The sequence below is a fragment of the Misgurnus anguillicaudatus genome, chromosome 17 (genome assembly GCF_027580225.2).
Source record: "Misgurnus anguillicaudatus chromosome 17, ASM2758022v2, whole genome shotgun sequence".
Lineage (NCBI taxonomy): Eukaryota > Metazoa > Chordata > Actinopteri > Cypriniformes > Cobitidae > Misgurnus > Misgurnus anguillicaudatus.
The window spans coordinates 41,618,636-41,632,343 of NC_073353.2; the positions used below are offsets into that span (position 1 = coordinate 41,618,636).

A 13,708-nucleotide genomic window follows, 5' to 3' on the forward strand; every position below is an offset into this window, starting at 1 on the left:
ATCTCACCTCCTGATATGATGATTTGTCGATCGGTGCCATCTGCTTTCATGGACTCTATGATGTTTTCTTTGGAGTCACACCAGTAGATTCGGTTTTCATTTAGGTAATCCAAAGCTAAACCAGTAGGCCAGCCCAGATCTTCCTCTAACAGGACTTGCCTGTGCTGGCCGTCCATCCACGCTGATTCGATCTTGGGCTTCCTTCCCCAGTCGGTCCAAAACATCTTACTGTTATATTTAAACACACATAAAGCAAAATAATGCTTATGAAAATAATTAAACAAATACATTTAAAAAATGTAAGTATATTTTAACATCATCATAATTTGACCATAAGCTTGCAAAAATGTTGTCTTGACATTTTATCAAGCAGCTTCTTGAGGTCTTGAACATGTTAAAGTGGTTCACATCTATTCTGGGCTCCTATTGGATGTTTTTTGTTCATTATTTATTTATCCTATTTAAACACATTTTAAAAAAAATGTTTTGTAATGCACTGCAAAAAATAACTTTCTTACTTGGTGTGTTTGTCTTGTTTTCAGTAAAAAAAATCTAAAATTTGTTAAATTAAGATGCATTTTCTTGATGAGCAAAATGACCCAAGAAAATAAGTCGAGTTTTTAGACAAAAAATATAAACTTTAGGTAAATTTGTGCTTAAAAGAAGAAAAAAAATCTGCCAATGGAATAATACATTTTTTGCTGAATTTTCCTTGTATTAAGTAAATTCAAGAAAAAAATTCCTATTCCACTGGCAGATTTTTTTGCTTGTTTTAAGGACAAATTCGCTTAAATTTGATATGTTTTGTCTAAAAACTAGAGTTATTTTCTTAAGTCATTTGCTTATCAAGAAGATACATCTTGATTTGGGAATATTTAGATATTTTTACTGAAAACAATACAAATACTAACTAAGAAAGTCATGTTTTGCAGTGCACTGCAAAAAAAGTATTTTCTAGAAAAAAAATCTTAGTATTTTTGTCTTGTTTTCAGTAAGAATATCAAAAAAATCTTAAATTAAGATGCTTTTTGATTAATAAAAAAGCAATAATATCTGCCAATGAGGTTAGCAAAAAAATCTTGACAATTTTTCTTAAACACTAAATTCAAGAAAAATTCAAGAAAAATTTGCTTACACCATTCACCACCTTAATCTAAGAATTTGTAGACATTTTTACTGAAAACAAGACAAAAACACCAAGAATCTTCCTCCCGAAAACCATTTATTGCAGTGTACTTAAGAAAACTTAATGAGTTAAGAAAATAAGTCTATTTCTAGACAAAAAACATCAAATTTAAGCGAATTTGTGCATAAAACAAGGAAAAAATCTGCCAATGGGGTAAAAAAAAAATCTTGACAATTTTCTTAAACACTAAATTCAAGAAAAAAATCAAGAATTTTGCTTACCCCATTGGCAGATTTTATTGGTCTAAAAACTAGGCTTATTTTCTTTGCTCATCAAGAAAAAGCATCTTAATTTAAGAATTTTTAGATATTTTTACTGAAAACAAGACAAAAATACTAAGAATTTTTTTCTTGAAAATCATTATTTGCAGTGTAGTATTTTTGTCTTGTACAAATATTTAAAAATTAATAAATCAAAATTGATTAACAAATCTTGATTAACAAAATTACATAAGAAAACTTAATGATTTAAGAAAATAAGTCTATTTTAGAAAAAAAATATCAAATTTAAGCGAATTTGTGCATAAAACAAGCAAAACACAAAAATTGGATTACCCCTATTGGCAGATTTTTTATTTATTGTTTTGCTTGTTTTATTCACAAATTCACTTTAAAACTAGACAAAAAAGTAAGTAATTTTTTGCAGTGTATGTTGGCACAATTATATTTTTCTCCAAATAAAACTTTTAAATATTTGATTTGATATTCTTACACTTTCCATGGATGTGCCCGACCTTTAGTTGTTTGTGATTTAGACTGATTTTCTAGTAAATCCATAATTATTATGCATGCAACTTTTATGGCCTTTCATTTACTATCTGCAATACTGCATGCAGTGTACATTATGGATTAGGTTGAGGTGTTTACCCTAGAGCCGGATTCACAACAATAGCAGCTGGTTGATCAAGATCAGTGTGAATTAACCACTTCCTGTACCGCCCATCCATTTTGGCCACTTCGATCCGATTGGTTCCAGCATCTGTCCAGTAAATATGGCTAAAAGCAAAAAAAAATCAGAACAAGGACTCACCAGTATCTTCTTTACATATCAATGCTTTTTGTATATTTATTTCATATACCGTCCAATCCAGTCCACAGCGATGCCATCCGGGCTGGAGATGTATCTGAGATTGAGGTTCATCTCTTTCACAGGATTATTGCCGTAATCATCAAATGTAGTCATGTAAGCTCTCTTTATCGCACCAAAGTCAGCACCTCGACCCAACACTGTCCAGTAAACTACACCTGTAACATAAAAAGCATACATTTAGATTTACGCTTTATTTTAATAACCTCATGTGTCACATTTAAAGGAGTAAAGTGTCTTACTGAGCCCAAGGCCCTCGGGGTCCCACACATAATCCAGGGCCTGAATGTGCTCCGCGTTATCCACGTAATCCGAGTACTGCGCGCTAGACAGATTAAAGCGACGGATGCGCACGTTATCAGGTAATAATAACACAGGAGGATTTCCTGAGTATAAAAGAGAAAACAAGGGTAAAAACTCAGTACATGTATAAACATTTCTCTTGCTTCATCGCTAACATTGCAATGCATTATGGGATAATATTCTACACGAAAAGACACATGCAATGCTACTTTGGACAAAAATGGTATCTCATAATGATAATCTATAATGCAATTCAATTTATTTATATAGTGCTTTTCACAATTGTCTAATTGTTTCAAAGCAGCTTTACATTAATAGATTCAGGAGAGAATGCAGAAAAATCGATGGACAACATAAGCAGCAAAATACAGCGGCTAAGATTAAACCGTACTAGTGAGCGTAGTAACAATGTAACGCATAGAAGTTAAGCCAATGTCAGCTAACTCCTCAGGGGTTGAAAACACCTCCTGGCTTTTTTTGGTCAGGTAGGGAAAAGTCCTAGGAGGAAAAAAACCTTTGAGACCGAGCCAAACATAGCTGATTCTATAGAGGATATATTATATAAAAGGTATGTTTATATATAATTTTATTATAAACAATATGAACTCGTTAATGCATTAAATAGCTGTCTATTTAGCCTATTATGATGTTATAGTGATACAGCTAAAAATGACAAAGGTGACAAGGCAGATATCCAAAAATAATCACGTGAAGAAAACAGTAGGGGGCAGCAGAGGGTAGAAAATAGAGAGGATTTTAAAGAGTCACACACAGACATAATAAAAAAATGTTTTCTTCACCCTCAGCAGCGCATTCGACTCCAGGTTGTTCCCCGACAGATCGAAACCCTTCAGCACAGAAACACTCATACGTGCCCTTGGTGTTCTTGCACAATTGAGGACACGTCCCATAAATCTCACACTCGTCTACATCTGCAAAGGAGAGAAAACATGTTAGTTAACAAATACGGGAAACGAAACATGATTAGGCATTAGTGTTGTTTTTTTTAAGAACACAACCATGAAGTGATGTGTAAAGATCTAAAATACAAGATGGTTTTGATTTGTTTAACACTTTTAGGGGACAACATACATTGTTTCGCTCTGTGTCATTTCATAGATTTGAAAATGTCTCCAAAATGTGATTAACAGCCTATTGAAAAAACGTTACTGCATTACGGTGGTTTTTATATAATATCTTTATAACTAATGCTTCATAAACAACACATGTCTGACACATGGAGAGCATCTTCTCAGCAGGCTGAAATGTCTACCAAATACAAAAGGGTTTTGAACAGCAACAGGCAACATTGCATAATAAAGTGTTACGGTAAACATCTACAGTGTGTGTATGAAATTCAACATTATCTCATGGAAATCCGTGTTATTGTCACCGAAAATTTTATCATTTTATCCATGTCACGGTATTCAGCTTTTTTCCGTGGCTGGACCACAGATTTCTTTTCCGTGTCAGTCCCACGGATTTCTCGTGGGATTTTATGTATTGTTTTCTCATTGTTTTTTCCTATTTTCAAATCATTGTCGCTTGGGATTACGGTTAGATTTGGGGTTTGAGTTAGGATGTACTTTTATGTATTGGTTTCCACATGTTTTTCTTCCGCTATTAAAACTACACTGCAAAAAAGAATTTAAGAAAAAAAAATCTTAGTATTTTTGTCTTGTTTTCAGTAAAATATCTAAAAATTCTTAAATTAAGATGCTTTTCTTGATGAGCAAAACGACCCAAGAAAGTAAGTCTGGTTTTTAGACCAAAAATATCAAATTTAAGTGATTTTGTGCATAAAATAAACAAAAAATAATAATAATCTGCCAATGGTGTAAGCAAAAAAATCTTGAACATTTTTCTTAAACACAAAATTCAAGAAAAATTTGCTTACCCCATTGGCAGTTTTATTTGCTTGCTTTATGCACAAAATCGCTTAAATTTGATACTTTAAATGATATTAGACTTATTTTCTTGGGTCGTTTTGCTCATCAAGAAAATACATCTTAATTTAAGATTTTTTTTATACTTTTACTGAAAACAAGACAAAAATACTAAGAATTTTCTTTTTTTTTTGCAGTGTATGCTCACCTGAAGTTGGTGTTAGAGTTGGTGTTTGGGTTAGGATGTCTAAAAATGTAACAGAAAGTGATTCTAATCCCAACCCCAAACGACAATGGTAAGAAAATAGAAAAAAACTATGAGAAAACAATACATAAAATGACACAAGAAATCCGTGGGACTGACACGGAAAAGACATCTGTGGTCCCGTCACAAAAAAAGCTGAATTCCGTGACATGGTCTCGGATAAATTGATAAAATTTTCCGTGATTTTCATGAGATCAGGTTGATGAAATCTGTACTCCTTCATAAACCCATGCAGACGTTCCTCTTGTCCCAGCTGGCAGTACAATTTATTGGAAATATTGGGATGAGGTCACGAACCATCACAGGTGGTCTTGTGCTCAGGGTTGGGTTTGTATCCCGGTTTGCAGGAGCAAATGAAGCCTCCACTGGATATATCTGTGCAGTTATGCTCACACAGATTCTCACTGCATGAACGGCTACTGCCATAATCTAACAGAGAGAGAGAGAAAAAAAATGTTGCAGAGTTTTATATAAAATAGACGAAAATTAGATTTTGAGGACATAATAATATACAGGTAAACATTTTTATCATTGGGAAAATTAGCATGTAATGTCCATGTGTGTGGTAAACTCACGACAGCCCAGTTCATCGGTCTGGTCTTCACAGTCATCATAGTCATCGCAGGCGTACTGTAGAGGAATACAGTGACCGTTCCCACATTTATATTCATCTGCAGAGCACGGTCCGTGAGTTGGAGTCACACCTTAAGGAGAGAAATTAACACAAAACAATTCTGTTCATGTGCGAGTTCAGACTGCAAGATTTTAACCCTGATTTTGACTCGCCGACAGGTTTTTCTAAATATTTGGACCTCACGACGATTCAAATTCATGCCGTGTGAAATGTGTTCTGACTGAAAATAATATCGACAAGGGAGGAGTTATAAAGGTACAGACCATAATATCAGCAAGCATGGTTTTGGTTCTTTTCTTTTTCTTTTTTTCTTTTCGCTGCAAGTGAGCACACATGCAATTTGTAAGGCAAGCTTCTTGTGGGCTACCAATTTGAATAACAATCTTAGTCTCATGTGAGAACTCGGTCTTGCACGGCTAACCTTGCATTGTTTTCTTGTCACTTCTCCCGTACGTTTGATTGTAAGACGTAGTTTGTGGACCGGGACAAAAATGTCTGCGATTCTTACTATGGTGATGCAATGTGAAACCCCCTTGTTGCAATTTTCAATTTTCGCAGATTCATCATCATTGTAGTTTATTACTCTATGTATGATTTTCAAGTAATCTTGTTCACCGATTGGCTGCTACTCACAATGCTCCGCCCTCTCATCAGTGCCGTCACCGCAGTCATCTATGGAGTTGCAGAGCTCGTGGCTGTAGATGCAACGATTGTTATCACATCGGAACCGGAACGGAGGATCGCACGGGATATCCACTGAAGAAACAAAGCACATACAGTAAAGTGCATGTTGTTAACTCTTTAATGCACAAACAATTACTGTGAAATAAAAAACTTGGCGACTTGGTTATTAAAGTGAGGTTAGTGATTTTTCAAGTATGGGAGAGTGGGGTGAGTTGTGCCAGTTTTTACTCAAAGTGACTTTAAAGTTACATCCTAAACTTAAGGATGTACATATGGGTGATTCTCACGAAACCATTGAAACACCACGGCACTAATGATTTTAGCTTTAAAATGTGTAATATAGTAACATTAAAAAGCATCAGAATTAACACAATACTGTGTTCTATCTTGCACAATGTGTGATTTCAACATAAGAATTCATAATTGTAAATTTTATCTCATTTTCTGCTGAAATTCTCATTACCGCAATGTGTCCGGCTGTGTTTGAACATGTGTTATGTTGTAATTTAATCATATGTTTTGCTAGACTACTTTAGATGACAGAAAAAATATTTACTGAATATTCATGTATAATAATAATGAAGAAAAATTAGGAAAATGATGTGTCCATGCCTGATGTTCTCATCCTCCGCAACACTTTTTGAGAACAGTTTAAGCACACATACAAAATTTTAATAAAGTTTGATTTTGAGTGACCAAGCACATGGACCAGTTACTTCAAGATGGCTACCAGGTAAGATCATTTTTTTACAGTTAATTTGAAATATTGTCTTGTCAGAATGCTTACACGACATTTTGATTATCATTACCGCAACAGATGCTTATTAATTGTTAATTTAATTAATAGAAGCATAATACTTTGATTTTAAATGCATGTGCAGAATCTCCAAATTATGTTCTTTCAGGTTTGTCATGTCATTTTGAAAATATGTCAGTCTTGATGTTTTCTGACTGTTGCGGTAATGAGATTTTTTAGGACAAATTTTTTAAATTATGTTACAAAAAGTGTTAAATGATAAGTAAAAGTTTTTAAATTAATGTTCCCATTTACTCCAGACTTTGTTTTTCAATGTCTGGTGGGAAAAAAAGTAAATTTAAGCAATTTTTACATTTTCATGCTTGACATTTTTAAAACCAAGTTTTCGTGAGAATCACCCATATATTCAGGATGTTGTGCATCCCTGAGAACAATAACTTTCAGAAATATAGCTTTTGGGAAAAAAGTGGTCTTGTGGCACAACTTGCCCCTGGTGTGGGGTAACTTGTGCCTTTAGGGAAAATAAGTTGGGGTAAATTGTTAAATGAAACAAATGGCAGGTAGGCCTAAGTCAAACACTGATGAGGCATGTCCATCTCCTCACTTCTCCAGATTATCCCCTGTGAGTATGTAGGTCTAGGTGGTCTGGATCTGGCCTACTATTTAACATCCCACTTGTCAATACTGCAGGAGAATATAAACTTATGCTGTCTTATGTCTGTACCACCAAGTTTTTGCGGTGTGGGTAGTTTCTTGAGCACATCTCCTCCGGCACAACTTAACCCAGGCCTTTTGGCACAAATCACCCCAGACCTACAAGTCTGAACAATTAGCATGATCCAGCAGTTAAGAGCTTACATTATGCTAACTGTATAGACTCATTGTATAGCTTGCTAAAGCACTAAAACATGTGTGAAAAATGTAGAAACCTATCTATAATTGTTTAGACACTACAATCAAAAAACCTTAATCATAGAAATTTTACTTTGAAAGGAAAAAAACAGTTTTTGGAGCTAAAATGTGCTTACCTCTCATGCCACGTGTCTCTCTTTTTTTGAGGATTAGTAAAATTGATGGCTTTTCAAAATGATGTGGTCACATGACCAATTTCTTTTATGGTTTTCCAAAAACAAGGGGTGGAACTACTTCCCCCCCTGGCACAAACCACCCCACTCTCCCCTTTAGCTACTAAAAGTTTGAGGTCTGTACAATAACAGTGTGATGGATCTTTTAAGTCTCTCATCTAATACAGATGTAAATTGAAGTAGGCCTATGTGTGTCACTTACAGCAGAGATGAAGCTCTTCATCTGAATTATCACCGCAGTCATTATCTCCATCACATCTCCAGTGCGGCTGCACACACACATGGTTCTTGCATTCGAAGAGAAACGGAGGACAGTATGTGCTGTTTGGGTATCGTGTGGCTGAAACACACACACAGCTTAAAGTCAACATGATACATTTTTTATTTTATTTTGCATTTAAACTGAACAAAACATACTCTATAACATTATGACATAGTAATGTATACAAAATGAAAATATAACATTGTGCATGATTCAACAGTGAACAGAAATACATTTTGAATTTTTTTTAAGACATTGCAATGTCCATCTTTTGCCAATAAAACATTTAATTAAATGGCACCTATTATGCAAAATCCACTTTTTTACAATGTGTTTGGACATACGTGTTTTGGTAGTATGTGAACACAACCAGCCTACGATAAAAAAAATCCACTTGCTCCTTGTTTTTTAATCATCATTAAACCAAAGCTTATTAGACATGCAGTTTTTATTCTCTGATCAATGTGAGGTCACATTGATAAAGCCCCGCCCACTAACAGTCCTGCATTACCGTAGTTTACACCCTCAGCAAGTTGTACTCTGTCCACTAGATACTATTGTCTCAAAATGTTTTAATCAGATCTATTTAAACTAAAAGTGCTCACTGTCTGTAAGGAAGTGAGGAGCTGTAGCTTATTTTCATTTAAAGGTACACACACACATAAAAACAATGCGTTTTTGCTCCCACCTAAAATAGGGTCATTTTGGACATGCTATAATAAATGATCTGTGGAGTATTTTGAGCTGAAACTTCACAGACACAACTGAGACTTATATTACAACTTGTAAAAAGGCCATAATAGGTTGCCCTTTTTGAATGCTATTCGCAACAACAAGTGCGACTTTAACGGGTGGGAATTTAAAAAATACATTAAAATACGGCACACTCACGACAGGAACTTTCGTCGGTGAAGTCAAGACAGTCTGCATTGCCGTCACATTTAAAACGCTCTGCGATGCAGTGCCCGCTGCCGCACTGGAAGTAACCCGGATGACAGGTCCGCAGCTCTAAAAAAAAATTTAACTAAATGAGTAAAGCATCTTTATGCAAAATGAATTGCCTTTTCTTTCATTTTTTGACTTACCGCAGTCTCTCTCGTCAGAATTATCCTCACAGTCGTTGTCGTGATCGCAAACCCAGCGGTCAGGAATGCAGTGCAGGTTGTCGCAGCGATACTCGCTCTCTGTGCACGAACGAGGAGCTGTGAATGTAAAAGAGGCGGCTCAATCACACACGCTCACAAATGTGCCGTTTACAGTTGCAATGTGATATGATGGTCACAGGAATGCGTTTAAGTTAAATCTCACAGGTATGCGTTTCTTCTCAACCTAATTGAAAATCCCACTCTGATAAAGTTCTGGCCATATGAAACTATGATACTTAAGATACTCTTTGAAGTGAAAGCTTGCTTGCCTCTAGTGTTTATTTTCAGATATCGAAGCTGACTTGGAAGTTTTCTTCAGAAATAAGTCACAAAATCTTTAACCTGCGCTGTTGCAGTAAATCATTGCAAACACACAACAGTTCTGACACAGATATGGGTGATAAATGCCTAAGGGCTCTATTTTAACAATCTAAGCGCACAGCGCACGGTCTAAACGGGCGTGTCTGAACCCACTTTTGCTCATTTAAAGGAACAGTATGTAAGAAATTTATATCAATTAATCATAAAATGGCCCTGATATGTCACTAGACATTAAGAAATCATTTTAATTTCAACTACTTATAACACTGACAACTGGGGTATGGCCAGGATATTGTCATTTAAAAACTGGAGTTGCAGCCCTCAACTGATGTTTATTTTGTCATTTTGTGTATTGGCCACCAGTTGTGTGATTGCAGTACCAGTTTTAGCCACAAGTTTTGTGATTGCAATACCAGTTTTGGCCACAATCCTACATATTGTTCCATTAAGGACAGGAAAAATGGTTTATGCGCCAAGTGCACGGCCTAAAAGGGTTGTTCCTATTTTCGAGTAATTGGTGTGTTTTGGCCGTAACGTGCAATAAACCAATGAGAGTCTCAGCTCTCATCCCTTTTATTTCTCATTTATGTTCAAGGGACCCAATAATAATCTTTAACATTTGAATGCTTTAATTTTTCATATTTAAAAGCTTTTTTGTGCTGCTGCACATCCATGTGTGTGATAAGCCAACCCATGTTGTCATTCCGTTATAGGCGCATATTACTAACGCGCTCATTAAATAACAAAAAAAAAATTGCGCCATTGACTTTAGACCAAGTTTTAGTTGGTCAATGACGTAGTGTATTTTAGTTGCCTCGAAATAGCAACGCGCCAACAATGCGCCTGAACACACCTCGTTTTCAGACCAGAACGCACATGGGCGCAAAATTGGGCCCAAATGCATTTGCTATTTAAACAATGTAGCGCTAAACATGAAAATGATAATTGCGCCGGGTTGAAACTAGCAAAAGGCACTTGCGCCAGGTGTATGATAGAGCCCTTCAGGTTTATTTGATGGCCTGAGGGCTGTTTTTACAGATCGCTGTGGTGAGTTTATGTTAAAGGGCCATTTGTTCAGAGCTGAATTCATCAAGGGAGATGACTCGTGCTGACCACCACTGCAAATCCTGTGTGGGGAGGACAAACTCGAAGCTTCTTTCAATAAGCACCACTTACACATATCTGAAAGGTTAATGAATATCCTGCGTTATATGTTAAAGAAGAACTGTTGTTTCGCTGTGCTGTTTGTTTCTCATCTCTCTCTGTCTCTTTCTCATCCGTCTTTCTCTCCCTCTGTTTTACTTCTGTGTGATAAAGATAGAAAGCGACTCACTGCAGTTGCGCTCATCTGATTCGTCGCCGCAGTCATTGTCTCCGTCGCAGCGCCAGCGCAACGGGATGCACTGATGGTTGTCACAGCGGAAATCACCCACTGGTTCACACGTCAACTCCTCTGAAAACACAACAGACAACATTGTGCATTTTTCACTATATCGTAGTCTATCAATGAACTCAAAGATATAGAATAGCATTGAACTGGCATGCAAACATTGTGATCCAACAGAGACCTGCCTCTTGTTCTCCCTGAAATGTGCTTGGGGCCGTATGTGCCGTAGCTTTTTAAAAAGTCTATTAACGGACAGCTGACAGGTTAGATAAACAGGGCATTCTTTAGCACCTAGCGTCCTGCAATTTAATAAAGACATGATGATAAATGCAGCTTGTGGCTTTGAAGAAAGAGCAAATGCTGGATTTAATTACGGGCATGATCGGTTAGGGAACGGGAGTATGTGCACCCCCCACAGACACTGACCAATGAGTCAGACCAGACACACGGGAGAGGAATGAGAGGAGGGAAAGAGAGAAGAGACTGAGAGAAAAGAAAGAGAGAAGAGACTGAGAGAAGAGACTGAGAGAAGAGAACAAGAGGATAGAATGAGAGGAGAAAATTATAGACAAGTAAGAAAGAAATGAATGAGATATGAGAGGAGAGAATGATTGGAGAAAATGATTGGAGAGACTGATAGGAGAGAATGAGGGGACAGACTAAGAGGAGAGGATGAGAGACAAGTATGAGAGGAGAGCATAAGAGGAGAAAAAGAGGGAAGTGAATGAGGAGAATAGGAGGAGAATAGGAGGAGAGAATGAGAGGAGAAACTGAGAGGAAAGAACGATAGAAGAAGAGTATTTGAGGAGAGAATGAGAGATTGATAGGAGAATATGATAGACGAGTATGAGAGGAGTGAATAAGAGGAGAGAATGAGAGGAGAAAAGATAGACGAGTATGAGAGGAGTGAATAAGAGGAGAGACTGAGAAGAGAAAATGATACACGAGTATGAGAGGAAGGAATGAGAGGAGAGAATAAGAGGAGAGACTGAGAGGAGAAAATGATAGACGAGTATGAGAGGAGTGAATGAGAGGAGAGAATAAAAGGAGAGACTGAGAGGAGAAAATGATAGACGAGTATGAGAGGAGAGAATAAGAGGAGAGACTGAGAGGAGAAAATGATAGATGAGTATGAGAGGAGAGAATAAGAGGAGAGACTGAGAGGAGAAAAAGATAGACGAGTATGAGAGGAGTGAATAAAAGGAGAGACTGAGAGGAGAAAAAGATAGACGAGTATGAGAGGAGAGAATAAGAGGAGAGACTGAGAGGAGAAAATGATAGATGAGTATGAGAGGAGAGAATAAGAGGAGAGACTGAGAGGAGAAAAAGATAGACGAGTATGAGAGGAGAGAATAAGAGGAGAGAATAAAAGGAGAGACTGAGAGGAGAAAATGAAAGACGAGTATGAGAGGAGTGAATGAGAGGAGAGAATAAAAGGAGAGACTGAGATGAGAAAATGAAAGACGAGTATGAGAGGAGTGAATAAGAGGAGAGAATAAAAGGAGAGACTGAGAGGAGAAAATGATAGATGAGTATGAGAGGAGAGAATAAAAGGAGAGACTGAGAGGAGAAAAAGATAGACGAGTATGAGAGGAGAGAATAAGAGGAGAGAATAAAAGGAGAGACTGAGAGGAGAAAATGAAAGATGAGTATGAGAGGAGTGAATGAGAGGAGAGAATAAAAGGAGAGACTGAGATGAGAAAATGAAAGACGAGTATGAAAGGAATGAATAAAAGGAGAGACTGAGAGGAGAAAAAGATACACGAGTATGAGAGGAGTGAAAAAAAGGAGAGACTGAGAGGAGAAAAAGATAGACGAGTATGAGAGGAGTGAATGAGAGGAGAGAATAAAAGGAGAGACTGAGAGGAGAAAATGATAGACGAGTATGAGAGGAGTGAATAAGAGGAGAGAATAAAAGGAGAGACTGAGAGGAGAAAATGATAGACGAGTATGAAAGGAATGAATAAAAGGAGAGACTGAGAGGAGAAAAAGATAGACGAGTATGAGAGGAGTGAATAAGAGGAGAGAATAAAAGGAGAGACTGAGAGGAGAAAATGATAGACGAGTATGAAAGGAATGAATAAAAGGAGAGACTGAGAGGAGAAAAAGATAGACGAGTATGAGAGGAGTGAAAAAAAGGAGAGACTGAGAGGAGAAAAAGATAGACGAGTATGAGAGGAGTGAATGAGAGGAGAGAATAAAAGGAGAGACTGAGAGGAGAAAATGATAGACGAGTATGAGAGGAGTGAAAAAAAGGAGAGACTGAGAGGAGAAAAAGATAGACGAGTATGAGAGGAGTGAATGAGAGGAGAGAATAAAAGGAGAGACTGAGAGGAAAAAATTATAGATGAGTATGAGAGGAGTGAATAAAAGGAGAGACTGAGAGGAGAAAATGATAGACGAGTATGAGAGGAGCGAATGAGAGGAGAGAATAAAAGGAGAGACTGAGAGGAGAAAATGATAGACGAGTATGAGAGGAGTGAATGAGAGGAGAGACTGAGAGAAGAAAATGATAGACGAGTATGAGAGGAGTGAATGAGAGGAGAGAATAAAAGGAGAGACTGAGAGGAGAAAATGATAGACGAGTATGAGAGGAGTGAATAAAAGGAGAGACTGAGAGGAGAAAAAGATAGATGAGTATGAGAGGAGTGAAAAAAAGGAGAGACTGAGAGGAGAAAAAGATAGACGAGTATGAGAGGAGAGAATA

At 36.8% G+C, this 13,708-nt stretch overlaps 1 protein-coding gene across 3 annotated transcripts in view; it reads right to left on the reverse strand.

The window, feature by feature from the left end:
- The window catches only part of lrp2a (low density lipoprotein receptor-related protein 2a), a 121,605-nt gene that overhangs the window by 14,123 nt on the left and 93,774 nt on the right, over positions 1-13,708 (reverse strand). For all 3 annotated transcript variants that reach the window (XM_073854777.1, XM_073854779.1, XM_055214577.2), the window contains 12 exons: positions 10,948-11,067; positions 9,234-9,350; positions 9,040-9,156; positions 8,089-8,226; positions 5,994-6,116; positions 5,302-5,430; positions 5,024-5,155; positions 3,376-3,507; positions 2,515-2,658; positions 2,265-2,430; positions 2,053-2,181; positions 8-228 (listed from right to left, as the gene is read on the reverse strand). In XM_073854777.1, the coding sequence (XP_073710878.1) occupies positions 8-228; positions 2,053-2,181; positions 2,265-2,430; positions 2,515-2,658; positions 3,376-3,507; positions 5,024-5,155; positions 5,302-5,430; positions 5,994-6,116; positions 8,089-8,226; positions 9,040-9,156; positions 9,234-9,350; positions 10,948-11,067 (1,668 nt within the window). The remainder of the gene's footprint in view (positions 1-7; positions 229-2,052; positions 2,182-2,264; positions 2,431-2,514; positions 2,659-3,375; positions 3,508-5,023; positions 5,156-5,301; positions 5,431-5,993; positions 6,117-8,088; positions 8,227-9,039; positions 9,157-9,233; positions 9,351-10,947; positions 11,068-13,708) is intronic.